This window comes from Linepithema humile, chromosome 6 (genome assembly GCF_040581485.1).
Source record: "Linepithema humile isolate Giens D197 chromosome 6, Lhum_UNIL_v1.0, whole genome shotgun sequence".
NCBI lineage: Eukaryota > Metazoa > Arthropoda > Insecta > Hymenoptera > Formicidae > Linepithema > Linepithema humile.
In genome coordinates this window covers 28,517,519-28,544,377 of record NC_090133.1, presented here as the reverse complement: position 1 = coordinate 28,544,377, position 26,859 = coordinate 28,517,519, and the positions used below count along the sequence as shown (strand labels likewise).

Genomic DNA, 26,859 nt, shown 5'->3' with positions numbered 1-26,859 from the left:
ATATCAATACTACACTTGTTTTGTCTGCACATCCTAAATTTTTAATTTGTTTGTCTCAAGTACACTGTGCTCTATGTATAGCTGAAGACATCAGCAGTCAAAGTCTTTCTGTCAACGAAGAAACAGTTTAAACATTATGGAAGCGAATTATGAGAAAAATTATACGAACGTTACTGTTGATAGATATATCAGTGATTTATTTAATCTTACTCAAGAAGACAGTAATTGGATCGTCACGAGCTCCTTTATGATCTTTACAATGCAAACAGGTAATATGAAAGAAATGATATCCCAAAATAGCTTTCCAAAAATTCGTATAAAGTATAAAAATTATTGTAATCGTTATTTTCGCCACATTTTTATTACACGTACAGTTCTATATTGATGCACTTTCAAACTCTCATCTTAGGTTTCGGAATGTTAGAATCCGGCTGTGTGTCTTTGAAAAACGAAGTCAATATCATGATGAAGAATGTAGTCGATATAGTCCTTGGCGGTCTGACCTATTGGATTTTTGGATTCGGATTCAGTTTCGGCTTGTACGAACCCAACAACCCTTTTATCGGAATAGGAGGTCTATTCATAGATCCACCCATCGATGACGAATATATGGGTTCCATCTGCGCGGCGTTTTTATTTCAACTGAGCTTCGCTACTACTTCAACAACCATAGTTAGCGGCGCTATGGCTGAACGGTATTTATTTTCTAAATGCCACTTACCAATCATCAGGGCAATCATTGTACTTTACATATTTCCAGATGCAATTTCAAAGCGTACTGCGTCTTTTCGTTTCTGAACACTATCGTGTATTGTATGCCAGCCGGGTGGGTTTGGGGCGACCACGGATTTCTGAATCGCATGGGCGTCGTTGATATCGCTGGCTCGGGGCCGGTACATCTTGTCGGCGGTATTTCGGGTAATGAAAGCTACATCGAGAGATATATTTAATCATTGTAAAATATTCAAGACGAATTAGATAATTGTTGATTCACTTTGTTTGTCGTACAGCGCTAGCTTGTGCTATCATGCTCGGTCCCAGAATAGGCAGATACGACAACGGCATCGATCCCCTGCCGCTCGGATGTCCTGTCAACGCGATTATGGGATTATTCGTATTATGGTAAAACGATCACAGATTGCACTCGCGTCAAATGTAACAAGCTGCAGAATGAAATGACTGTAAATCGCAGGTGGGGCTGGTTAGCGTTTAACAGTGGTAGTACTTACGGGGTAACCGGTGCACGGTGGCAATACGCCGCTCGAGCGGCTGTCTCTACAATGATGGGCAGTATGGGAGGCGGTCTGGTCGGTTTAGGATTCAGCTTGACTAATCCGAATGGAATCGACATCCTTAGCCAGATAAATGGCATTCTTGGCGCATTGGTAGCGATTACTGGTACATGCTTGATTAGTATATCATAAGAAAGATCAGAATTGAATTGATTTGTAAGATTTTTCGTCATAATGTTGCACTAGGTGGATGTTTTCTATATAGAGCCTGGGAAGCGATGGTAGTTGGGATGATAGGCGGTTTTATCACGTGCATCGCGATGCCGGCGTTAGATAAAATTCACATAGATGATCCTGTTGGAGCTGCCGCGACTCACGGTGTGTTTGCCTAATCGAATTTTTATAAATTTTTAAAATAAATTTCTTTACCGCGATAATAAAAATGTCCGCATTAAAATATAGGTGCGAGTGGTATCTGGGGAGTTGTCGCTATCGGCTTATTTGCCGACAATCCGTATCCTCTTGATACCACCAGTGGAAGGAAAGGTTTATTCAAAGGTTCGTATACAGTGATAATTTTGCTGATGCGACTTTTGTTCTAAAAATTTCTTATTTCACAATACATACATTCACAGGAGGCGGCTGGTATCTACTCGGAGTACAATGTTTGTCTGCACTTTGTTTAACAGTTTGGAGTTTTACCAGCTCTATCTTACTGCTATGGGTATATTATTCTTCAGACTGCATACATTTGCAAAAAAAAAGATATCAAATATGAGATGCAAAAAATATTGATTCTTTTTCAGATCATAAATAAGATAATACCGATTAGAATGTCAGTTTATGAAGAAGTTCTTGGAGCGGATCTTGTAGAACATAGAATACGTCATTCAAAGGTGCATAATACTTCAATTTTTTCTTCTGTATATCTTAATTTTTTTTAGTTATGAATTTTACATCTAACCTTTACGAGATGCGTTTATTTGCAGATAGGTGTGAGTCGCGCCATGTCAGCACTTCGGCCGTTTACTATGGAGAAGCAATTAAAGAGTGTACCGCCCGTGGGCATAAATCCTGGTATGACGATATTACTTCCGTCTAAAAAGCTATGTCGAAACGCGCAGTAATGTATACCTTTGATACAGGTCACGATTCGTACATCCTTCAACATAAAAGAAAAAAGTTGGGAAATTTTTCCAAGTCTGGGAAGCAACAGCCGTTGAAAAATTTGGTAAAGAAAAATTCTCAAATCCGGACAATCGCGGACTCCGCGATAACCGCGGAAGCGAAGCCGCAGTTTGCTTGGGTGGATTAAGAGAAAAAGAATCAACGAGATTTTTATTGATACCTCGTCAGATATAAATTTATTACAAATGTATAAACATATACACGTGCACGTTTTAACTTCGTTGCATTCTAACACGTCCGAACAATGTGTGTGTGTGTACGAGAGACACACATTCCGATACAATAAATATTTGAATTTCTACGCATTCGTACATATAAATATTGATCGCGCACACATACGCACGCACACACGACACAGAGATAAGTGGACATGATAAACGGATCACAGACAAACTGAATTTAACACGGTACATAGCTTATGGCACGGATATCGTTTTAGTTGAATAATTTAACCATCTAGGACATTCGATAAGAAAATGCTTTATATTAATAACGCGTGTTATTATAGGAAGTTTATTTCCATAAATAATTGTGCCTAAAATATTTACTCCTTATTTATAGCTTCATATACCAAGAATGATTACACTGGATACTCTACTTCGTTTATATATTGGCAGGAACTGTTCCTGAAGACCACATTTATTATATTCACAAAATAATACTATTCCCTTTTCAGATATTGTACTGGCGCATGGCAAAGATATTTACAATATCATCGTGCTTCTATATTTTTTTAGAACGATTGTATATTCTGAATAATCGATACTTGAAAATATTCTGAGCTCAATTTAGAAAATACAAATTGAATGTACATGTGTTAATGGAAGATTTGTGAGTATATTCTGAAAATGTATAAGACTAGAATATCACACGTTTTTGGAGGGCATAATGTATAGATAAAGTTCTGAATCTCCTCATAATTTGCTTCTAACGTTTATTTTTATGGTAATGATTAATTAAGAGTATGAAGACGAGCTCAATAATTACGTTTATACATAAAAAAAAGTATAAAAAAATTAACGCGCCGTTGATTCCTACACGTATTTCTATACGTATAAATATTCCATCTATTAATGTGATATAAAATATTGCAATGTCTAAAAATTTATTTCACAGGACATCGCTAAAGTCGAAACTTACCAGTTATATGTAATATATGTGATGTATAGAACACAATTGGATATATATGAGCTTGCAACTATACCGTTATTATATACTGCTTGTTGCCCATTGAGAAACTTCTGTAGGAAGACCTGGATAATTTTTTACAGCCTCCATAACTTGCTGCGATGTTAATGTGAATTTATAATATTGATATTCCTTTTCGAATTTTGTATTTGTACTTCCAATTGGTGTCAAGATCTCTAAGTTCTGAAGAATATGTACACATGTTTATTCAGTTTCGGTTCAAGTCCATTTAATGGGAATACAATAATTTTAATATGGCGTCTTACCTTGATATGTTCGAAAGCTTTCATGATAACTGGTCTCTGAACAGACTGTATAGAAGAATTCTGATTTGCAAACTTAACATAGCGGTTGTAAACCGCTTCAAAATTGAGTGGTTCGCCGTCATAAATGTCTGTTTCATGCTTCATGGCTATTATCTGCAATAAAATTGAGATGAAATATTCTTTTTATAACAAGAGAAGTCAGTCTTAGGAAATAATCAAACATACCAAACACATTTCCAAAATGGACAATCCCTCGAGCATCAGCAGTTTGTCATCCTGTGAAAAGATCTTACTCGCTTCCACAAAATCATTCACTTCCAATTTCTGATGCTTTTCGGATAATGTCGAGACGGCCACCGCCAGAAAATTTCTAAAGCTCCTCTCGCTCACATCGATGTGATACATTCTCTTCAGTAAGTTCACCATTGTGACATTTGTCGTTAAACTTTTAATATACTCGTTCCACATAGATCCAAATTGCGGATCTATCGTACAATCATCATATTGCTCTTCAACTTTATTTACATTCTCGTCGTCAGGTAAGCTGAGAAGATCCCGAAACAGTTCCAGGCGATCATCGAACGCAGACGTATGTTGTTCCGAGGATGATGTATCGCCAGGAAAAAGAAATATTTGACGATGTGAGTATCTGGACTTCACTCTCTTCTCTAACAATTCCACGACGTCTAATCTACAAGTTATCCCTAATACGCATATTGGCACCTGTAAGATTAAATTGTTTTTATATATCCATGCTCAATTTTTAATCTTTAAACAAACATTCCATTCAAATACCTGTGCAGATTGAGCAACATCAAACAGATTGTACAATAATGTCTGGTTGTGATGTTCACAGAACAGATCAAACTCATCAAGTATAAAGATGATTGGTTTGGAACGTTTCTTATCGCCAGACTTCAAGCAATCTAATAAGAAGCTCAAATTTTCCGCAAATGTGCCGAAAACTTTATCACCAACTGCATTCTCCAGCTGCATCTGACGAGTCAGATCTTTCAGTGCTAAACGATCGTCAGTGTGGACTAATCCATGAAGATTCACTATTAGTGCATTCTCTTTAAAGTTTTTCAAAGCAGACAATTCCTTTAAGACACTATTAACAAGCTGGAATTACAAGTGAGTTATTTTTAATTGTAATGTAAGTATTTTTTTATATAAACATAATAATAATTAATAATTGTACCGTCGTTTTTCCACTGCCTCTGGGTCCGATTAGCAAGGCAGAATTACTTTCTCCTGTTTCAACAGTACGTTTCACCAAGTCTAACACATGTAGCCGCTCTTTAACATGATGCCTAAATTTCGTTTCAGGGCACATTATTTTACGTTTCAGATATTTCCGCGTAAGCAGTATCATGTTGTCTTGGAAGTCGATGGCCATCGTTTTCTTCTTACTCATTCTACTCGAGCGTTTAAACTGCTTAAAAAATAGGAACGTTTATGAATAATGAAATTTATCAAGTTTCTAGAAATGCCAGCATTCCCGAGGCATGAATTACGTATATTCTCACTTTACTCGGATCTGAGATGCAATGTTTATAAATATATATATATATATTATATGTATATTCGCGATGCGTCAGAAAAACATAACCCACAAGTATCATCAGAGCGAATTTTAATGATTATGAAAATGTATTTTCTGTGAGAACTTACGTGAGTCTTTGCGATTAAATTTTCGATCGATTATTTGGCCGCGATAGAGCGCTCTTTAACACAAGAAATAACGCTGTGCTCGTAGCAAAAAAATAATCCGGCCGGAACTGAACGCGTTGAAGGGATGATATTTACGAAACAAACATGGATGACACTGTGCAACAACCAGAGAAGAAGAATTGCACTTTTTTATTCAAAAAACGTAAAATTCGTAGCAATGCTACAAGACAGCGGAAAGAAGGAGGTGACAATAATGGTGAGTCGTTGTATTAAATATCAATTTCAGCATATTCTTCTTGTAGATATCACAAATTTGTAATATAAGTTTGTTGAGCAGAAGTTATAGGTTAGATATAAAAATGTAAACATTTGCATTAATTTCCTTTTAGATAGCAGCGATGATGAGACTACTGTCGTTAAAAAAGAGAAGAAGCAAGACGATCACAATCCCATGGTACAAAGTGTGAGTATTTTGCAACGCAATATAGATACATAACCTCTTGTCTGTGATATTTAAATTATACAATTAAACTAACAATTTGCAGTTAAATAAGCTCTAATTTTAAGATGTTAATATTATAAGTCAAATAACTTGAGCATAATGTTTATTTTTCTAGACAAATTTGAAGAAGCAACGAGAGAAGGCCAATTATGAGGATAGCAGCGATGATGACAATATAACAGTTTTATATAAAAGCAATAGAACGGTTGGACCAGCTGGTCCGAGTGATCAAGGAGCAACAGCCATTCTAGAGACAGAAACAGAGAAGGATAGAGACGCACAAGCGCTGTTTGAAAAAGCCCAAAAAATAAATGAGGTATATTTTGTAATATTTAGTTTACAATTTGTATACTACAAAACTAGATTGTATATTATAATATGAGGTTTAAATTCTTAAACCAGCGATGGAAAGAGTAAAGTTAGTAATATATTTGTATTTTAATTATCAGGAGCTGGAAGGAAAAGAGGATGATAAAGTTTATAGGGGCTTGAACAATTATGCACAATATTATAAGAAGAAAGATACCGCTGCTGGAAATGCATCCAGTGGGATGGTACGTAAGGGTCCAATTAGAGCACCTTCCAATCTAAGGGCCACAGTGAGATGGGACTATCAACCCGATATATGTAAAGATTATAAAGAAACTGGTTTCTGTGGTTTTGGAGGTAAGTGACATGGTTTACAGTTATTTTTTCTATGTAATTAGAAAATTAAGACTGATATAAGTCTTTTTGTTTTTTGTAGATAGCTGTAAGTTTCTTCACGATAGATCGGATTATAAACTGGGATGGCAATTGGAGAGAGAAACTGTTACCGGAGAATACGATAACAGCGGCGACGAAGATGATAAAAAGTACGAGATCGACAGCGATGAGGATGATTTGCCATTTAAATGCTTTATTTGTAGAAACAGTTTCACAGATCCTGTTGTTACCAAGTATGTGTTATTAAAACATTCTTAATCATTGCACTTTGACACTTGAAACTACTTTAATGATCGATTTGCTATTTGTTTTAGATGCAAGCATTATTTTTGCGAAAAATGCGCTTTGGAGCAATATAGAAAAAGTACACGATGTTATATATGTAACGTCCAGACTAACGGTACGTTTAATCCCGCAAAAGAACTCATTGCACGAACCAAAATAAAGAAGGAGGAAGCGGCTGCAGCAAGCGAGACTTCCGATGACGATTAATAAAATTAGAATGCCCGCACACTTATAATTTTGTAACGATATAATAGCATTATAGAGAAGAATGATAATTCTTATAAATCATAGAATATTAACATAGATTACTTCGGCATTCCATCGACAGGATGAGATTTTAAACATAGGATAATCCTTTGTAGAATAATTACAGGTGAGTAAATAATTTGGTAATTTTCCAAAATATATTTTTCCTTTATCTTTTACATGGCAAAAATATCTTTTAACACTTGCCATGTCTGACTTATAATATAGTTATTTATCTTTTACATGGCAAAAATACCTTTTGACACTTGCCATGTCTGATAATGTAGCTAGCCAATAAAGATGTAAACCTCTTTATTAAAATGTTATATTTTACAACAACAAAAAAAATGATTTAAATAGCGATCCGCCGTATATGTACTTGTACGCCATCGTCACGCAAATATATTGATGCAAACAATTCAAATACAAATTACCACTTACTTATCCTTGATACAATATAGAATATTTGCTAAATAAAATTTTTAATAGTGTATTGTAATGTAATTTGTATGTTATTATTATATATATTTAAAATACATATAATAATAACACGCACATTCTTACACCACTTCGCCTCTAATCGAATTTAGAGACTAATAATTATCGGGCTAATTCGCAGGGAGAACCCCGTGCGGGGCGAAGGCGCTACCGACGGCTCGTATCGGGCGTCGCGACGCGAATCGATACGCGGCGCAGGCGGTGTGTCGACGGCAGTGCACAGCGGCGGCAGTGTGTTTCCCTCGTATCGTGAAAATGTCAGCGGACCGATCGCTCACCGCGGGCCGCTGCCGGAAGCAAGCGGTGTCCCCGCCGTGTTCGCAGCGCGCGACGACGATATAGGGATCGCGCGAGATAAACCCTCGCGTCAACGGCGCATCGCGATCTCTCTCTCATTCGGAAAGACGCGTCACGACGGATCACCGCGTTCCGCGGCGCCGCCTCCTACCACGCCGAGGATCGATCGACGGAAGGACACAACGCGCGAAACGCGACAGGACGCGAAAGCTTAACGCGGTGGTGGTGGTCCTGGTGCGCCGCATCCTCCGACCGAGTGGAGCGTACATACGCAAGAAGCCCGTAACGTTTGTATTTATAGCGTGAAGATTCGCGTCCCAGTGTGACGTTCCGGAGGATTTAACCGTGGAATTAAAGATCGCAGCGGTGGCTCGTTGAGGTAGGTCCCGGTATTGCGATGACAAAGGGAGATTCTCTCGAAAGATATCAATCTTATCGAGAGATAGAAACATATCGAGCGATCTGCTCGAAAAATCATTAAATAGCATTCATTAATCACACATCACATCTCCGCTCCGAGTATCTATATTACGCGTTATGTAAATATCAAGATTAAATTTCAACATCGAGACGCTACGCAAAAACACTGCTTGTCAGCGCAGCCGGTTTGTGACGGATCTTGCATCCGTCTTCGCGAAATCATCGCGTGAAGTCGTTATGTAAAATTATTCGCACTTTCGATTGTGTTCGCAGTTGTGCTGTCGGCGACGTATGCCGCGTGTAAGGACGCGAGTGCGAGCGACTTTTGTGACGAACAATCGACGACGGTGAAGAAGTGCGCCGCGTCGCACGGTGCTGAATAAAACAGTAGTCTCCTATTTGTCTCATCCTCGGGTCGAACTGTAAGTGCTGGAAGTCGTAGTCGTCGTCATCGTCGTCGTCGTCGTCGTCGTCGTCTTATCAGTGGCGATGCTCCCGATCGATAGCCCGACGATCCACGGAAGTTAATCGACGAAAGTTAATCGACCCACCCGGTTTTCTCCATCACGGTGAAATCTGCAGAGCAGAGAAAACGGCATTATCATCGGGAAGGTGCAGTATTTCACGGCGACTCTCTATCAACCAGGTGGGTGATTTACGCGCGACGTGATAAGGATGCCGCGATAAGCAGCACTAATGATATTAATTCGTGCGCGACCGTGCTAACGAACGCCCCTGCATCTATTTCTCTCAGTTACACTTTCTATATCTTCCCGTTTTTTTTTTTTTTTTTTTTTTTTTTTTTTTTGCTCTAATCTCCGAGGCCTAAATAAATGATGTGGCGCCTGAAAAGATAGACCGGTTGCGATAAGACTTCGATTAGCAATAAGAAATGTATGTGTAATAAATGTTGCGCCCAACAATTATTTTAACATCTTATATATTCGTTCTAATTATAGGAACTAAAAATGTATAATATTCTGTAATTGTTTTAAATGCTACTTAATTTGATTTTTAATCAAATTTTTTAGTGAAATTCTTGACGCCAAGATCAGGCTATTTTTTTGTGCGCCACTTCGGTGCAATCCTTTGATGGTAAAAGCCGCAGTTACAAACGGAACGGAATTTCTCTTTCGCTCCGATTCCGTTTCCCGTTTACGAGCGTCGGTAATTATAGTCGAAGACCGAAATATTGTAAATTACGTAGGCACGCAGACACAGACTGGTATTTTCGGCAACCAGTTTCGCACGATAATCGGCATAAACTCGCATCTGTGTCCAAGAATAAGCTTTGCAAATTGCGTGTTCGCGGTTCTCTCTGCGCGTCGTCATTACGCGTGTCGTCGTTATTTGGCTCGTGTTCATCGGCCACATTTATCTATGCATATCGCATCGTCCCCACGTGCGGCACACACATATCGACAGCCTAACGCCTGATAATGAGCATTTAATAGTATAAGTGCGGACAACTGTATTTACAGAGATACACGAAACGGAGGCGTCACGCATTTTAATTAATCATTGAATTTCTCGCCTCATTGACATTGGGATAAATCACTTGTTCTGAGCATAAATTTATACATCACTTTTACGCGTGGATATTGAGATATCTGCTGTCTGCTTTCAAGGTAGAACATCTTCGAAAATTATATTCGCGCAATATAAAATAATGAACTATTGAATTCATACTCTTTTATAATTGTACGAAGCGTCTCTGATGAACTTTTGGCATGATTTAGAGTCGAACTCTTCTCAGCGAAAACGTAGCAGGATGTCATCCATCATTCGTCATGACTTGTCCAATTTGCAACATTAAATCTCTTGGCAAGTAGGTGTAAGCGTCAAGCGAAGTTTCTCTATGTCGAAGTACAATCTTCTTAAGGTCTATAAATCAAATACGAAGTTTGATCAATTATACAATTTTGTTGTGCAAGTTTTTGCGGAAGAGCAAACCGACTCTAAAGTCAGTCCGGAACTTTGCCGCTTCTCGGTCGCGTCTGTGACAATTATTTCTGTTTTCATAAATAAATAAAAGAGCGTAAAGACGAAACGCTAACCACCGCTGATGTTAGGTCGCGTTTCAAAAATAACTAACGAGTAAGAAAATAGGAGAGACTGCGAAAACGCCAGTCGCGGCGCGGCCGTGACTGTCGGCGACATTGGCGACTGCGAGGTTGACACGTGTATGCACGCGACGCTTATGCACTCGACATATACGTTTGCATGTGTGAGAGAGCACTTCGACGCTGGGAAAATGTATGTACATGAGTGTATGTGCGCTACGCGACCGTGTAATCAGAACCGTGTTTCGAATCGATAAATCGTATATGTATGCGGTCGCGCCCGCAACAAAGCGCCGACGCGTTTCAAAAATGTAACTAATTGCGAGACAACACGCGTGAAAATCGCGGAGGTTCGAATTTCGTCGAAAATACGTCGACACAAGACGTCGATACGTACGTGTATACGAGAAGATTACTTTCACCGCCACAGAAGAGTGTAATTTTAACACTTTTTTTGTGATCGGTGACGTAGCGACACGCCTTTTGTCTTTAACAGTTGGGAACCGTTGACGTAATACTGCACCTTTTCGCGAGATAAAGCTGATAAAGGTGGTTACAGGAATTCGTCGTATTACATGCCCACCAAAGCGTAGATGAATGCTTTGTTCAAGATAAAACTTTTATGATATGCGCATTATTTCCGCAGTTTGAACTTTATATCAAGTTTTATGACGCATATTAGGGGCTCTCTTTATTATTTTTTACAAGTTCACGGATTGTTTGTATCTACGGTATTTTTTCATTTTTAGGTACTTTGCGGACTCTTTAAGGATTTTACATGTAGATGGTTTTTTTTTTACAATTTTCGTAGGGCTCTGTGTACACGTACAGTACACAGAAAGTCGTGTTACGGCTAATGCAGATCGATGAATCAGTATGGACATGCGAAAGAGAGCCTGTAATACGCGCGTTGCCGGCAGGTTTCGCATTAATTCCGGGAATTAATCAGCCTTGGTAGAACACGACCTCTGCGTGTTTCGACATGGGCTCATAAACGCTGAATTACCGTCGCGAAGTGTAAGTGCACGCGGAAGCCGCTCCGGTTATTCTGAGGTTGCCGAGTAAGGTTGACAATAAACGGGGCTGCATATCCGTCGTGGGATGCGTGAGTTGAACAACTGCGACAGTGACAATGACGTTAAACATCTTGTCTTTCTGTGAAGAAAAAGTTTATCGTTGAGGCCACTGTTGAGGCCAAAGATATGTAAAATTTCATAAAATAATATGATATAATTTTTCTTATTCATTAACTCGCACACCTCGATTATCCTCGCAACTGCAACGCGACATTAATAACATTTCTGCGCTTTCTCCGGCGACTTTAATAAGCTTTGTTCATCATTAGCCCGCAGTTGAGCGACAAGACGGTGGAATATTTCACTTGTCACTGTGACGAATGTCGTGTACAATGGTCAGTGAACCGTTCTTATGACAGAAACATGACGCATGCCTTTCCATGAACGCATATGCAGTGCGCGATAAATTTTACCACCGCGAGATGCAATATCAGCCATTGTTCATAAATCTCTTGTCTCTATCCAGGCTTAATAATATATAATTTTAAAATGTATATTTAAGATATATTATAAGATTGTTTTTTGTTTCGTTGCAATGTAAAACTACCGTCGAACTAACTTCAATATTATATCAATAACGTCGACTAAAGCGTCACGAAGGTAAATAAAGCTGCAAAGGAAGTTGCACGCGATGTACACGAAACAGGCACGGCGTCTCTATCGAAAAACTTACTTATTATCGCATTGAGAATTGTTTTCCAATTGATCTGCTGTTTTCTGTACAACTTCCGGCTTTGCATGTCTGACAAATGTCAATATTGATTCAATCTTGCGTCCTTGTCTTTATCTTATCTGCACTATATTGTAGCCCGACTTATCAAGAAGCGACTACCACCTTTTTCCGCCTTTGTAGACACTGCGATTTCAAGTTCAATTCACCGAAAATATTTGAAATGCAGCTAGAACAGAATGTTAATATGGTTTCAAAAGATATTAGATATAATTATCGAACGTATCTGAAATATATGAGATTAACGAGGAATTTATCTTCTTAGTGACGCTCATTTTCTCATTGGCTTTCAGATGGTTTCTGGCAGTGATGCCCTCATCGGAGGAGGAAAGCCAGTGGCTTGTTGGCAGCGGGGGCGGCCTCGCACCTTCCGGCAACAGCACGACGAAAACGGGTGCGAGCGAGCGCGTCTTGGGTACTAGGACCGGTCTCTATACCGAGGAGATGACGACGCAGCCGGCGAATGTTGCCACGGCCGGCGTGAATTCGGCCTCGGCCGATTCCGCGGAACACGATCTCATAGATTCTACCGCGGACGCAACCCTCTTGGCGCAGTTTCACGAAGACGCCATTAAACAGGTGATATCGCTTTAAAAGTGCAATTACCGGGTTTTTAAATTAACAAAGTACGACTGATAAGTCGTTACTCTGCTTCAAGTTGTAGTCGTGCCTGCGACAGAATGAACAAAAGAGACTTATTAAGAGTTTGGATTTAATTGAAGCTAATTTTATATTAAATATCAGCGATCACGTGGCTTCTAAACTCGGAAAACATGAAATTATCAAACTATCTACCGTAATGTCGTTCATTTTGTATATTTTACTTATATAACCTTATAATTAATAATCAACTCTGTTTATCGTAGCAGCCATTTCAAACGATCGATTTTGATTATTATCGATTCTCGAAACGCGTGTGACAGTATCGATAACGCTAGGTACTAATCGATTAATGCATTCTCGTCAATTCGAGTTTGCAAATCGTCATTTTATTGGCCGTCAGCGCGTTGGGTGCAATAAAAAAATATGCGAACGCAATAAAAACATAACCTAGTTAAAGTGGCGTCGTTTTTTTTTTCTTATTCACGGTGAATGACTCCATCCTTTCGCCCGTGAGCCCTCATCTCTTTTTCTAGTCTAGCAAAATGGACGAAGTCCTGGACGAGTCGATCGTCAAGGCAAAATACGCACCGCGCGAGGTACCGGGCTATTTGAAGGATTTTCCAGTAATTACTTTTTGTTTGACATTACGCATTGCAGGTTACATCAATAATCTCGCTGCGAGTGTTTTAAATTTTAATTTCAGTCAGAAGAGATGAATGAACAGAAGGAATATCTTTAATTACAATTACAACGAAATTAAAACTTTCTGTACTTTCTACTTATCAATAACTGACACGTGTCAACCTGATGGTTCAATAACATAACAATTATTATTGTAATAGATATGTTGTGTTACAGGCTGGTGTGGGTTACTTCCAAATATTCGCTGCTTTCTGCACAGGATTGAGTCTTGCAGCTGATACCGTTGAATTTTTTGTTGTTCCTTACATACTGCCAAGTGCAGAGGTTGAGCTATGCATCGAGGACAGCGAAAAAGGCTGGCTCGGTAAGATATCATAGTTTTTTTGCATTAGATAAGTTTGTCTCATGACATTAAGTAATATTATTTTCCAGGCAACATCACCCTTGTCGGTCTTGCGCTGGGAGGATTATTCTGGGGTGGTATTGGGGACAGGCTAGGGAGACAAAGATCTCTCTTATCAGCTATGGCCATACATGCCCTATTCACCAGCGTTGCGACATTTATGCCTACTTATGGCACTTTTATGACGGCTAGATTTTGCTCAGCTCTTGGGTATATAAATCTTTTTACCTATCGTGCTTTATGTAGGATTCAGCATTCTGTTTAAAACAATTATTCAAATATTATTATTATTAATTAGTATTGGTTGATCCTTCACAGAGTAGGAGGAGCTATACCACTGGCATTCGCGTATCTTGCGGAATGCTGTCCACGATTAAGCAGAGGCCGTTGGACAGGAATACTCGTGGCAGTGTGTGCACTCGGTGGTGTATACGTTGCTCTCTTGGCTTGGGCGGTGGTACCTACCACAGGAGAAATGGTTGTCCTAGAAAACAAGGAACACTTCAGCGCTTGGCATCGTTTCCTGTTACTGTGTTGTCTGCCGGCGATCTGCTCCACTTTCAGTCTTATCTTTCTACCGGAAAGTCCGAGATATCTTGTAGAGGCTGGTCGAGACGTGGAAGCAATGATGGTTTATCAGGTGCGTGTAAAATAAACGATAACAAAATGCATTTTTTTAAATATGTTTTAATGAGCACGTCGCTTATAATGACTTAATGTTTCAGAGGATATATAAGAAAAATAATGCACGGAGAGGTGCAACAGGTGCTCAATATCAGCTCTCTGAACTGGAACTTCCGACTAAAAGACCTCGCGGCTTGGCACCGCCATCTCCGAGTAATCACACTAGCGTTTTGGCGGACATAATATATTCAATCGAAATGGTGAATATTTCAAAAAGATTTCTTAGAGAATTTAGGAAAAGATATTCTGATAACAAGACTAAATTTATTCTTTGCGCGTAGTTCTGGAATTCGTTTCTGGAGTTATTTGCAGCACCACATTTACGCGTGACTCTGATCCTGTTAATTATCTGGTCCGCCTCTTCGTTCAGGTAAGTTTCCACATTTGGATGATTAATCGTTACTGTAGTTGAGAATTTCACAAGGACTCACCATTTGTGTTGTGTTCAGTCTTTTCGGTCTCATGATATGGTGTCCCGAATATCTGAAACTTCTGCGAGCGATAGAATACGAGGCTCACACCGAGCACTATCATGGCGAAGAACAGAGTAATTTAACATTTACTGGCTCTTGGGAAAATCGTCAATACAGGAACTTCACATTCAAGAACTGCAAGTAAGGACATTAACTTTCACACGTCAATGAATAAACGGATGATTATATTCGTCGATCGTAATTTTGATCATATTTTTTTGCAGATTTACTAAAATGGTTTTTAGCCATGTTGACTTTGACAATTGCACCTTCCACTCGGTAGAGTTTAGTAGCATTAAATCTAGCAAAACTCACTTTAGAGACAGTGAAATTGTATATTCGAAGTAAGTATAAACATTTATACCGCGTGCGCAATCGTGAATTTTTACATTTCTCAATATAACTGGACAAATGTACTTCGTTACAGATTTGTTGACACAGATTTATCTGCGCAAGTTTTCACCAGATGTAAATTGCAAAATAACACAGAACTAAGCTTGAGCGGGCCGTGTCCGGCTCTCGATCTGGATTATAATATTTATATCGAAGAAACGTTGCATGCTCATCTCGTTGCTCAATTGGCTTTTGTGCCCGCTGCCGTGCTAGCGGGCTTTGCACTTACCGTTCTTCAACGGCCAAAACTAATTGGTTAGTTGATAATCTTTTTGTAAGCAATAGATCTTTAGCCTCTAACTGTAATTAATAAGAGTTTATTCTTTGTGTTTAGGTCTCTCACTCTTTTTCTCTTCCGTTACTGCGCTGTGTCTGATATTATTACACCGAAACAGTTCGGCAGTTCTTGGTTTTCAAGGTGGCTTCACAGCCCTCTTCGCCGTTGGGTGGACATCGTTAACTTTGGTGACAGTCGAGAGCTTCCCCACGCACTTACGGTAAGAAAGTGAAAATCTTAAGAATATTAAAGGAAAATAATCGAAGTTACTCTTTCAAAGAGAAATCGAGGAAGCAACACTCACTAACATAACTTCTCTAGGTGCACCGGTTTCGGACTTATAGCAGCGGCTACAAAAATATCTGGTCTGATAGGAACTACAACATATCAGACATTAGTAGGCGCTCCTTTAATCGCGCCCGCGCTATTAACCGCGTTGGTACTATTAATTGCCAGCGTTGTAACTTTTAAATTGCCTCATACTCATACTGTCTTCTTGTAAGCTTTCCATCGGTAGAAAAGAGTCAGCAGCGCGTATCTAAACTAAAGAAATTTGTTATCGAAGATAAATTATATGATGCTTCGCCATCTGACGAGATTGAATTCTCGGAGAGTAATTCGTAAGAGGAAAACGTATATGTACTCTCTCATTCTTTATTCTTAGGATTTATTCGAAAAGGAAAAAAAAAAAAACGATGTTCAAAACATGTCAATAATTTATTGATCAAAAGAAGACAATTTTTTAGAAGACGAGACTTTGTACAAAGTGACATATCCTAAGTAATAATGAAGACGAACACATGTCTTTGGAGACACCTGCATATTCGAAGCGCACAGAACGTTCATAGCAACCTTAGCTTTGCTAACACAGAGTTCCCGGAGTTGGATCGAAGCACTCTTGTATCCTATTGCTTAAAGGAACATGAGCGAATAATTCTATTCTACGTGAATGATGCTAACGTCTGATGGAAACAAATGGGAGAATCCATGATCAGCCGATGTTTCCACACGCAAGACAGTCACTCTGAAACTACATGATTACTCTGCTGTTTTTCATTCGGCGATATATAAACAGTTACGCAAGCAGTTGAGCAAAAAGACACACACACACACACATATATATGTGCAACTATTTTAATAAGGCGCAAGCCATGAAACGTGTCAATTTTAATAGATGATGCGCAGTCATCCGTAATGATATATATCGTATATAAATATAAGAAACATTAATTAGAGATTCCGGTATATCAGCAGTGCAGTTTGATATCTCAATTATTATTCGAGGGACGCAACGCCCGTAGAATACATAGCTGTTCTTACTTTCGATGGACTAAATAATGTCGGTGCATGATGTGAAACTTCGATATATTCTGGTATAATTTGCAGGAAATATCTATTCGCTCAAGTGTGATGATGCGAAACAACACGAATATTTATCACGTGCAGACGGATGACATGTACAACAAACCATTTTATACATTTCTTGCAAAAAAAAAAAAAAAAAAGAGGATTCCCGAAACGTTGAACTTGCTTCACACGCGGAAAACATTCCTACGGGAGAAAAGTAACCGAGCAATTGTATATTCAGTACTTCCGCTTTTTACCGATTTATTAGCATGCATTAGATCTATTAACTGGAATGCTAGAATTTCGCTAATTCGATAAACGAGAGCGAAGGGAAGGAAGAGAAGCATAATTCACGTAATGTAAACGCTGCCGTACGAAACCTCAATTCCTAGACGAAGACTTTCGAATGGAAAAGATAGAGAGGATTCAGCTTCGTAGCGTAAAAAGAAAATCCAAGAGATTATCGCCTCTAGTCAACATTAATCGTCTTTAAGCTTACGATCAATTATAAACATGCTCACTTTCCGGTGACGTGTATATTAAAACGTAGAACGTTATTTTCTACAGGAAATCAGAATTACACGTCTTGACGTATATATGAAATATAATATCTGTAATCCACTTGGGGAAACTTTGCTAAGGTTTTACTGTCGCTGACAACAGGTGGGAATCTGGAAGGATATTAGAGGAGTTCCTCAAAGGAGCGAGGCAACCTATTTCTAGGCAATAAGAAGTTCGACGAGCGATAATCAGTGACCCGCGTATCGAAACTCGAACGTTACACTTGGTCGAGTCGTCTCCGTGGAGAGTTTGTGAAGACAGAAGAGCTGCTGTCGGCAGACTTAATAGGATAAATGTTTACGTCCCATCACGGTTAGTGAATTTTTTCATATCAGATTGTTGACGATGGATATATACGAGAGATTAATATCCGGGCCGAGATTTACAGACGTTCTCGTTGCAGAGAGAAAGAGAGAGAAGTAGAAACGAAAGACACCACCGAATTGGCCGACACGTGAATGCCGTTATACATTCCAGTGATTACGTTGAGGATGATTTTTATTTGTTTCTGATGAAAATTCTAAGAGAAATCCTTCGTTTCTGCTTAAGAAAGTCACAATTCGTCGTAAACTTGGTCGTGGGGCGAGTTTGTGTCGGCGTTGCTGTTGCTACATCGGTTACAGCATTGAAATACGTAATATTCTCATTCGAAATTCTAAGTTTTGATCAACAAATTGAGCACGTTCATGAAACTCATCGTCGGGACCATGTGACGCTCTTATCTTCCGCATTGAAAGTAAGACAAAGTTCAATAATATTGTTTTCCAGGCAACAACGATGCCGGCGCAACACGGCAGCTCCGCATAATTAATTCTGCTACAACCATTCAATATCATTACACTCGCAGATATAAATATATATAAATATATATATATATATATATATTACATTTTACTCGACATATCATATTTATGAGCAAGCACTCTAGATTTGTAGGCCTTAGTCGGACTATTTACTAGAAACACACGTAAAGAGGGATACGTGAAGGCGATCGTGCGAGATGACTCTCGAGTAAAGTAGACTGATCGAGTAAAGAATCCGCCGAGGCACTATATTTCCCGGACTTACGTTTTTTTTTTAGCCAGTTACATATAGTGTATGTACAATTTTGTTTTACACATGAGATTATCAACTGATGAAGCTGCGATTGAAAACGCCATTGAGATACAATACTCGTAAAAATCTTGTCGAATCTGTACGTTCAACGAAAGTATTTTAATGAGCGTAATTCATTTATTAATGCTGCCGAAAGAAATACATGTCACGCTATTCAGACTAAAATGAACGATCAGTTGATAATCACTGTGTTACAGAGAGACTGCTTCTTATTAAAGTTAAAAATTTTTCATTAATTAAATTAAGGTCTTTTACATAGATGATTACGATGACAGAGGAGACGTAAAATGTTTGATTTCTGCTTAAAGTTTACATTTGGTCACATATTTGGACTGATCACACAGTTTTTGACCCTCGTAATATACAGGGAATAGAAACGAGATTTCGAAACGAGATTTTTACGTGAGATTGTAAGTATATGAATACGTAAGGGACGTTTTTGAAAACTGTTATTGTGAAATTCCTATATCTATTGAAGATTGATTACAAAATTTATATAATTATTTTTGACGAATGTAAAATTACGCAGCAATACTATTATACATATATTATGATATTGTCAGTCAAGCATATAGCTATATATCGAGAAATTACGTTGAACAAATCGAATATAATAAGAAATGACGTTTTAATATTGATATGTTACTTCGTATATAAATACTTTGCATATATGATAGGATAGGAAAAACAATTTTGCACCTCTCAGATTTTCTCATTTCAACGGTTGCACAATTATGTTTATTTAATTTTATTATATTTTATTATCAGAAAGCAATCAAGAGTAATATATTTTTCAAAATCGTTAACTAGAGACACATCAAGATTTTATTTGTACTTTAAATTTATAATTATATAATGTTGGATTTGGCCTGCTGCATTATTATCACAAGATCTTCTTGCAATAAAAGGTTTTAAAACTTTAGAAGCTTTTTATTGTCGCGATTCATCAAATTGAATTTTTAAAACAACAGGCTATTTTATTTCGGCAAACAATTAATCTGTAAGAGAGGCTCTATCATCTTTAGAATATATCTCGAAAAGCTCGAAAAATTGCGCATAGCACGTTATACTATGTAGAAATGCAACAATTAATTTATTACTGCGACTAGATGACTAGTTTATCTTTAACCCGCGTTGTTCTAAGATTATTTTTTAATCGGCTCATTTGTATATAGTTCTTAGTACTAGCGTAATTTTGCGCCGATCGAATTAATATTTAACCATGCGGTGTCGGCCGGAGAGACGTGGCATCGATATGTTGTCGTTTTGCTCAGTGTATCTAGAAGATTAATCGAAAACGAGATTACAAAATGTAATCCTATTTAAGTGATTATTTCGCTGACAAGGGATAGCGCCCGAAAAAAAAATGTATTCTGTACTTCGAACGGATATGATTTATAAATGGATCGGAAAGACGAGTGCAATTACAAGCGAGCAATATACGACGAGACGATATTTCACACGCTTGCAATATACTTTTGACCTGTATACGTTTATGCTCTTAATCAAATTTACAAATAATAATCATTTAATAAATTCTCCTCTTTGAAGATGGTCAGAGGTATACGAGTCAGCGAAAAGATAGGGAAACAACTCTCGAGAGAGAGAGATTCGAGTATTACGAGTAAAACGGTGGCGTAGAGAATGGCGAGTTATTTATGGAAGTCTGTTTACATTTTTGATCTCGACGTATAATTTTCTTACGGCAAAAGTTGCGATGTATGATGGAATTTAATAAGGCTAAGCTGCGAAGTGTACGAATGGCATAAATGAGAATTTTATTGAGTCTATTTTAGGACGTTTATTCTGTCCCTTTTAGTATTCCAAGAAATCCTTATCCGAAGTTTTTAAATATGTTTTCTTTCCGTATAACATGTTAAAAAGATTATAATTTATAAAATTTTCAAAGAATTGGATCGATGAATGAAAAACTAAAAGTTAAATTTTTTTGTATTAAAAACGTTAGTATTATTATTGAAACTATTATTTATTAATAATTAATTTCGTCAACGAACAGATTAATAATACGTTTATTTATTATGAACAATTAATGCTATAACATAAATTTCTCCATTGTTTACGTTAGATAATGTAAAAAATTAACTTATCGACTATAAGATAAGACGCAATCTACTCGTTCGACAGAGTCATTGATCAATACACCTGATTCTAAAATACACGTCTCGTGTAACACTGGAAGGATATTTATCTTGTTTTAAATATTAGAAAATATATTTTATAGCGCGGTAGTTAAGGCGTAAGTATGTAGCACGTAGTTTCGCAAATATATGTACACGCGAAAATGTACAATTATGATTATCCATGTCTTCAGAAACATGATTGCAGGTTACCGTGGACCATGTAACCTATATTTTCGTTTACCTTTGCCGATCGCCATCATTCTTAATCGCGCACGAAGTTTTTAAACGATAATTATTAACGCTAATTATCCCTATAATATATGTTAATATTCTTGATGAATTCCAGCGCGCATGACGTCCTTTGCGCCGTTCTCACCGATCGCTGACCTTGAGCTTGGCCTTGGACGTGTCCCGTCCGCCTCCCCTCTTCCGCAGGCCGGCGCCCGAAGATGATCCATGCCGAACGAGCCCTGACCTAACCTATTCTAGGCTATGTCTCTGTCCTCCCATACAGACAAAGCCTAGGAGAGGCTAAACCAAGTTACTCGGTTCTTTTCCTGCCAATCCTTTTTCTTCCTTTTTGTCTGGTCCAGCTTTTATATCCTGCAGTCTTCTTCCCACGGTAATTTCCACTCTTCTGTAGTTATTTTCACGTCTTATCTGATTCATTAAAATGACACTTTTGAGCAGTAATAATGATGACCTTATAATTAAGAACTAATTAGAAAAGTTTGACACAAATGCTGAGTTTTTGTACAGTTTCTGTCTTATCTGTGTGATTACATGATTACTTAATATTGTACAGATTATTCTTGGAACTAAAGCTTTAAATTTTCAAGAAGGAATATAAGTAATGAGAAATCGGAGGTTTAAAAAAAGTCTACTGGAAGAAATTTATTGGAGAACTCATCCTATGTAAGTTCATTATATATTTCCTCATACTGTTTCTTTAAAATTTAAATTATAATATTATGCGTGTATTGAAGATAACCTTGATAAATAAACAGGAAAAATAAAACGACATTGGATAACTTGAAGAGTTTTTGGTAAAATAATTGAGAGCTTAGTTTAATCAACAGTAGTATGAAATGAAGGAATAGAAGAGTTAAACGGACACGTAAGAGGCGATAAGGAAAGAGAGAGATAAAAAGAAAGATCTTTTTAACAGTACCTCACGTACTTTTCGCGACGAGTTATTTTTGCGAATCCGCGGTTGGGCGGTACAAAGAAAGCGTGTCACGCCTAAAAATACGCGGGGCACGCAGGTAGATGTGGAAAGGTCGTAGGGAGACCCGGGGACGGAATACGAAAAGAAGAAGAAAGAAAGACAGGCAAGAGAAGGAATTGCACAAGAGGCGGTGATTTGGTATTCAAATCGCCAGGCGTGCGTCCGCCTCTTCTCTTCTCTCTTTCTCTCTTTCTCTCTTGCGGAGAATTGCTTCGTCTCTTAAAAATACAAGATAAGAATGAAACGTGATATTATAATAAAATGTCTCTAAACGATTCAAGTAAAACGGGAAATAAAAGACTCAAAAGACGTAAGGAATCCAAACGGATATCAGAGAAATCAATGTTAATATTATAATATTTATATTTAATTTTACAAGAATTGCAGTGGAGCAAAATTCGTTTCCATGTATAGAGTCACTTATTTTATTTCGCCATTTAATCAAATCTATTTTTTACCGTTTGCTCCTTGATACGTTTTAACGCATTTTTAACACAATATTTTCTTGCTTGCTTGCGTTATCGCGTTCTTGAAAAACTCTTCGGGTCCCCTCGCACTTTCTAAAGCTGTCGCCGTTATGTAAACGTTCGGCGTATCCTCGGTTAAGTGCGTCCAAGGTCTCCTCTCCGCTACGATGACTCCGTGATTGTATCGGCATGTCGAAAGACCGACGTTATTTTGCAACTATGGAAGTAGAAGGAAAAAGAAATCTCACACGCACCGAAGCTTCGAAATCTACGTGCTTTATTTCGCTCGATTGTCTTGTTATCAGGTGCGGACCGTCGTCAATCGGATCGACGATGAAGCGAGAACATACCGAGCATTCTCTCGGAAAAACCAGGGAAAACATTGGAAACGTCGCGAACACTCGAAGGCGACAACAATATTATTTAATTATTCTCAAGCGGCGAACAGGCCTGCCCAGTTCCAGGCACAGTTCCACGTAATCGTGATTTCCCCGTTTCACTATCGGAACGTTGCAGTTTACGATCGCTGACGCACTCTGCGATAACGAAAGTCCATGTCGCGCCGCACTCGCTGATAAACCTCTGCGCACATTCTTCTTCTCATTTCCAGAAAGCGCAGCGCGACGCAGAAGTCGCGAGTACGCTATCGATTCCGAGGACCGCCCGAGAGACTTCGATGCCCGCACGTGCGGCATCTTCCTCTTTCCGTCTGGCACTATCACGGGCGGACGATCGCGGCACAGTTACATAAACGGAGGCACACTTGAAGCGCGCTTGATTTCCGGATATCACTTTCCCCGGTGCGCGTTTGTGTGGTCGCGCAGCGATAACCAGGACAACGAGGCGAGCCATTTTTCTACGAGGAAAAAAAAATTCTCGTTCCGACAATTCACTGTTCCGCGAGAATCCTACGTCGTGCGACAGCACTCGCGGAGGATTTCGAAGTAAAAAAGAATTTATCGCGCGTGAAGTCACGATCGTTCTCCACGCTTAGCGGCGACTGGGATCGCCCTTGCGGAACCGTCGCGACGACTCGCCCGCTCAGCACGCGCGATTCCGCGCGATCAATCGTTTTGCATTCTCGCTTTCTCACGCGCGCGATAAATTTCACCACAGAGCCGCATCATTCCCCGGCTCGATCTCCAACTCGGTGATTCATTAACAACCGCGTGTGCACTGCTTTCGGAGCGTCACGTCGCGATCGCGCACGTGACGCGCGAAAGACGAAGCGTGAAAGCGCGATTGTCCTGCTTATCGATGAGTAACGACTGGTAAGCAAAATGCCGGGACGATGACGACGACACGCGCGGTATGCGGCAGCCACCGGCGAGCTTGGGCGCGCACCCACTAACCGGGCGGACTAACCGCGCGGGAAGCCAAGGTGCGCTCGCTGCCTCGCTCGCTCGCCCGCGACGATAATGTATGTATCTATGTGCGTTGGCCACGTGAGAGAGCGGCGGGCAGCATCTTTCGACGGCGCGAACTTCGTTCTTGTGGAGGGAACGAGGAGGAGAAGGGAGGTCGTACACTTCGCTTAAGAGCCGGTCTCCATCTTTCTCTCTCTCTTTCTCTCTCTCTTTCTCTTTCCCGCGTTCTGCACATCTCCTCGCCCCTCGCGTCTCGCTACGGATTCGTGGAGAGATCGGGATACCTCCGTGGGCTGCTTTCGACTGCTTTTGGCCGATTTCGCTCGCGGAATTAAGCGAGACACACGCGTGCACACGTAGAATCGCGCAAAATGGAATAATTCGTCGTGTAACAGCTCCTTTTTTTTTCACAGACCGCCGCGGTCATCGCGACGAGAGAAGATCGGGCTGCGGAGACGAGAAACGCGAGTATCGGGCGACCTTGATGATCCAGACGACCGCTTTCGAAAATCTTCATCGTCTCGTCTACTCAACAGGCGGATCGTCACGGCGATATCCGGCTCGTCGGTAGAAAGTATCGATGACTTATTATTCACGACAAATATGAGTACCCGTTTCGATGGACTTCCGTCATTTCAAGTATCGGATAAGTTTAGCGATACGCCGCTATCTTTTACAAGCAACTACACGCTAGACATTCAGTTAACGTTCGGTTTGCATCTGTCCAGGCTAATTTGTATCTCGTTAGACGGTGCAGCTGGACAGCCTTGACGAACTGTACGCACGCACTAGCCTTCTTAGACGCGTAATCTATGCAGATAGCATGTAATCTACGCGCGCGAGTGACTTGCTTTTATTTCAATTCTTTTTTTTTTTTGTTCTCGAAACAAAGTCTTCATCCTTGATTCGTTGTCGTGCGAACGGGATAAAAAAAGAGGAACTTTCCGTCCCATTCCGGTTTCCTCGGTGACGTCAATCGCGGTTTTCCTCTCAGCGGTATCGCTTCTCGTCCACGCGGCGCCGCGATTCCGGTTTTTTACGATCTCCGCGGAGTAGTTAGCGCCTGGGCGCGGACTCGGCCCTTTTTTTTATTCGCCACCCTGTAGAGCGTTCTGAGTCGCGGCGTATCTCAGTCGCCGACGAGAGGCTTGATGAAGGTCGCATGAAGCACACGGCGAACGAGCGCCTCGCTCGGCGACTGTGCGGCCGATGCACGTGCTCCGCGCCATTCACGGCACTCGCACGCGGTCTTTCGGAGCGGCCTGCTCCGTAATTTGTAAGATTTAGGCCTGAGAAGCACCAGAAGCGCGCAACATTTAAAACGCGCAACTTGTGAATTATGGAGACCGTAATGCATAATGATGTTCGCTGGCGACCGTAATTCATGCGGTTACGCTTTAAATGTGCATCTAAAGTGTGAATCCCGCATATTACAGGACACACGCGAAGTTTGTTTCAAGTGCCGCTTTACGAATACAGCTGCGGTGAATGGCTTTTGAGAAAAATACACGATATCGTTCGAAACAAATGATATGAAATGATGTCGGGAAAATCTTTTCGAAACACCATTGCATCGCTAATATTGTTTATGTATTTCAGCAGCGGGGATCCAGTAATGTGTAAAAAGCCACCGCCCGGTATCTCATTTATGGTTAAGGCAGTCCCACGGAATTGAAACCCGCGCAAATAAGCGTGACCTTCTCCCAGGTGGAAGTACAGAAGTCTGGCACGTGTTTTCGGCGCCGGCTTGAATTCCGTTCGTCGCCTTTTTTGTCCGCGAACCGAGGAGACCAATGTCAGTGTAAGCGTTAACACATTTTATTATACTTTTATCTATTTCTCGTAATGTGTCTTTTTTTTTTTAAAGGTAGATAAATATGTGCAATTAGCGATCTGTCAACGGGGTGGAATTTATTGATTAAAAATCTTGATTCCTACAGCGATCGACTGCTAGTTCGAGGCACATTTGTCGAAGGCCGCTCGAACTTGTAATCTCGTCTCTCTCTCTTTCTCTTTTTCACGTGGGCGGATGATCTCCCGGGGATCGACGGATGATTTTGTCCGCCTGACGGTTAATTAACATCGGACATGCTAGAAATACGCCGATGGATTTTATCGCCGACCATTACAGCTCGGACACGATGCCTCGGCTGTGACGATGCGCAACGACTCCATTAACGGACAAAACCAACCGGCGACTTCCTCCGCAGTTCGTCCGCGACGCGATACTTATCTCTATTTTTTACTTTCGATCACAACCGGGCGTATTTTGCAATTGCCGGCGCGAGCTGGCGCGAGACGGAGATGGCGCGCTGCTGTAATTTATTAACTAGTCCGGCAAGTCGGATCCCGGGACCTGTTGGAAGACTCGGCTGGCCAGCTCGTTTCGCAACGAAATGCAAAAGCGTCTCCGCTCGAGCGGAAAACCGCTCGTCTCTCCTCCGATGCGGCCCGTTCACGCATTCCTCGCGCGCGATTTCATTTATCTAATTGAGGTTGATAACCGGTGTCATCCGCGCGAAACGTATCGAATCGCTTTCTGCTTTGCACAGTGGTTTGCGAGCGTGCGACGTGAAGGTACGTGCACGAGGCCCCTCGCCGGAATTCGAATACGCGTTGTCAGGGGGGGGAAAAATGACAGTAATAATGATCGTAATAACGTCTCGCCAGCAACTACGTTCGTAAAGAGCAAAGTTCAGCGTTCCTCGCGCGGTTCTACCTGAGAAACTGCGGACCGAGTCTTCGGACTTCTCGCCGTCTGAAAGAACGCTATGAATATGCGCGCCG

The 26,859-nt window shown here is 40.1% G+C and overlaps 4 protein-coding genes and 2 long non-coding RNA genes across 13 annotated transcripts; 3 read left to right on the top strand and 3 right to left on the bottom strand.

The window, feature by feature from the left end:
• Positions 1-33: 33 nt before the first annotated feature.
• On the top strand, positions 34-3,621 carry LOC105671262 (putative ammonium transporter 3). Its single transcript, XM_012365242.2, has 11 exons — positions 34-269; positions 410-695; positions 761-918; positions 1,011-1,122; positions 1,193-1,398; positions 1,479-1,610; positions 1,695-1,790; positions 1,868-1,956; positions 2,039-2,128; positions 2,222-2,309; positions 2,378-3,621. The coding sequence occupies exons 1-11, from the start codon at positions 137-139 to the stop codon at positions 2,545-2,547; spliced, it is 1,560 nt and encodes a 519-aa protein (XP_012220665.1). The 5' UTR covers positions 34-136; the 3' UTR covers positions 2,548-3,621.
• Orc4 (origin recognition complex subunit 4) lies at positions 1,824-5,690 on the bottom strand. 2 transcript variants are annotated; one of them, XM_012365244.2, is made up of 7 exons: positions 5,549-5,690; positions 5,076-5,309; positions 4,670-4,996; positions 4,100-4,597; positions 3,875-4,027; positions 3,625-3,791; positions 1,824-2,394 (listed from the first exon to the last, which is right to left on the bottom strand). In XM_012365244.2, the coding sequence occupies exons 2-6, from the start codon at positions 5,289-5,291 to the stop codon at positions 3,630-3,632; spliced, it is 1,356 nt and encodes a 451-aa protein (XP_012220667.1). In that variant the 5' UTR covers positions 5,292-5,309; positions 5,549-5,690; the 3' UTR covers positions 1,824-2,394; positions 3,625-3,629. The 2 variants fall into 2 exon arrangements, with proteins under 2 accessions (XP_012220667.1, XP_012220666.1); XM_012365243.2 differs by having other exon boundaries at positions 1,824-3,791.
• Positions 5,662-7,716, top strand: mdlc (RING finger protein mdlc). Its single transcript, XM_012365252.2, has 6 exons — positions 5,662-5,804; positions 5,938-6,011; positions 6,166-6,366; positions 6,500-6,716; positions 6,796-6,988; positions 7,070-7,716. Exons 1-6 carry the CDS (start codon positions 5,693-5,695, stop codon positions 7,245-7,247), a joined length of 975 nt encoding a protein of 324 aa, XP_012220675.2. The 5' UTR covers positions 5,662-5,692; the 3' UTR covers positions 7,248-7,716.
• LOC105671269 (uncharacterized) lies at positions 7,423-12,747 on the bottom strand. Of its 5 annotated transcripts, none has more exons than XR_010890660.1 (4): positions 12,617-12,747; positions 11,824-12,539; positions 10,191-11,719; positions 7,423-9,077 (listed from the first exon to the last, which is right to left on the bottom strand). It is a non-coding gene; the product is annotated as an uncharacterized lncRNA (long non-coding RNA). The 5 variants fall into 5 exon arrangements; XR_001100590.2 differs by having other exon boundaries at positions 10,191-10,385; positions 10,962-11,719; positions 11,824-12,665; XR_001100592.2 differs by having other exon boundaries at positions 10,191-10,385; positions 11,571-11,719; positions 11,824-12,665.
• LOC105671260 (synaptic vesicle glycoprotein 2B-like) lies at positions 7,944-20,659 on the top strand. Of its 3 annotated transcripts, none has more exons than XM_067356809.1 (12): positions 7,944-8,460; positions 12,664-12,949; positions 13,832-13,979; positions 14,048-14,228; positions 14,337-14,658; positions 14,744-14,902; positions 14,984-15,072; positions 15,152-15,316; positions 15,400-15,519; positions 15,603-15,823; positions 15,903-16,065; positions 16,167-20,659. In XM_067356809.1, the coding sequence occupies exons 2-12, from the start codon at positions 12,680-12,682 to the stop codon at positions 16,345-16,347; spliced, it is 2,019 nt and encodes a 672-aa protein (XP_067212910.1). In that variant the 5' UTR covers positions 7,944-8,460; positions 12,664-12,679; the 3' UTR covers positions 16,348-20,659. The 3 variants fall into 3 exon arrangements, 2 of the variants coding, with proteins under 2 accessions (XP_067212910.1, XP_067212911.1); XR_010890649.1 differs by lacking the exon at positions 7,944-8,460 and having other exon boundaries at positions 12,680-12,949; positions 16,167-18,065; positions 18,157-20,659; XM_067356810.1 differs by lacking the exons at positions 7,944-8,460; positions 12,664-12,949 and adding an exon at positions 13,214-13,596.
• LOC137000404 (uncharacterized) lies at positions 16,493-24,803 on the bottom strand. Its single transcript, XR_010890665.1, has 2 exons — positions 22,697-24,803; positions 16,493-21,670 (listed from the first exon to the last, which is right to left on the bottom strand). It is a non-coding gene; the product is annotated as an uncharacterized lncRNA (long non-coding RNA).
• Between the last annotated feature and the right edge of the window lie 2,056 nt (positions 24,804-26,859).

Bases quoted from the DNA above. Each gene is read 5' to 3' on its own strand.
- LOC105671262 (XM_012365242.2), top strand. From the start codon at position 137: ATGGAAGCGAATTATGAGAAAAATTATACGAACGTTACTGTTGATAGA. The intron at 1,791-1,867 runs GTTCGTATACAG...ATACATTCACAG, and splicing joins AAGGAAAGGTTTATTCAAAG to GAGGCGGCTGGTATCTACTC. The intron at 2,310-2,377 runs GTATGACGATAT...CCTTTGATACAG, and splicing joins GCCCGTGGGCATAAATCCTG to GTCACGATTCGTACATCCTT.
- Orc4 (XM_012365243.2), bottom strand. From the start codon at position 5,291: ATGAGTAAGAAGAAAACGATGGCCATCGACTTCCAAGACAACATGATA. The intron at 4,997-5,075 runs GTACAATTATTA...TTGTAATTCCAG, and splicing joins GAGGCAGTGGAAAAACGACG to CTTGTTAATAGTGTCTTAAA. The intron at 3,792-3,874 runs GTAAGACGCCAT...CATATTCTTCAG, and splicing joins AAGCTTTCGAACATATCAAG to AACTTAGAGATCTTGACACC.
- LOC105671260 (XM_067356809.1), top strand. From the start codon at position 12,680: ATGCCCTCATCGGAGGAGGAAAGCCAGTGGCTTGTTGGCAGCGGGGGC. The intron at 14,659-14,743 runs GTGCGTGTAAAA...TTAATGTTTCAG, and splicing joins AAGCAATGATGGTTTATCAG to AGGATATATAAGAAAAATAA. The intron at 16,066-16,166 runs GTAAGAAAGTGA...TAACTTCTCTAG, and splicing joins AGCTTCCCCACGCACTTACG to GTGCACCGGTTTCGGACTTA.
- mdlc (XM_012365252.2), top strand. From the start codon at position 5,693: ATGGATGACACTGTGCAACAACCAGAGAAGAAGAATTGCACTTTTTTA. The intron at 6,012-6,165 runs GTGAGTATTTTG...TTATTTTTCTAG, and splicing joins ACAATCCCATGGTACAAAGT to ACAAATTTGAAGAAGCAACG. The intron at 6,989-7,069 runs GTATGTGTTATT...TATTTGTTTTAG, and splicing joins ACAGATCCTGTTGTTACCAA to ATGCAAGCATTATTTTTGCG.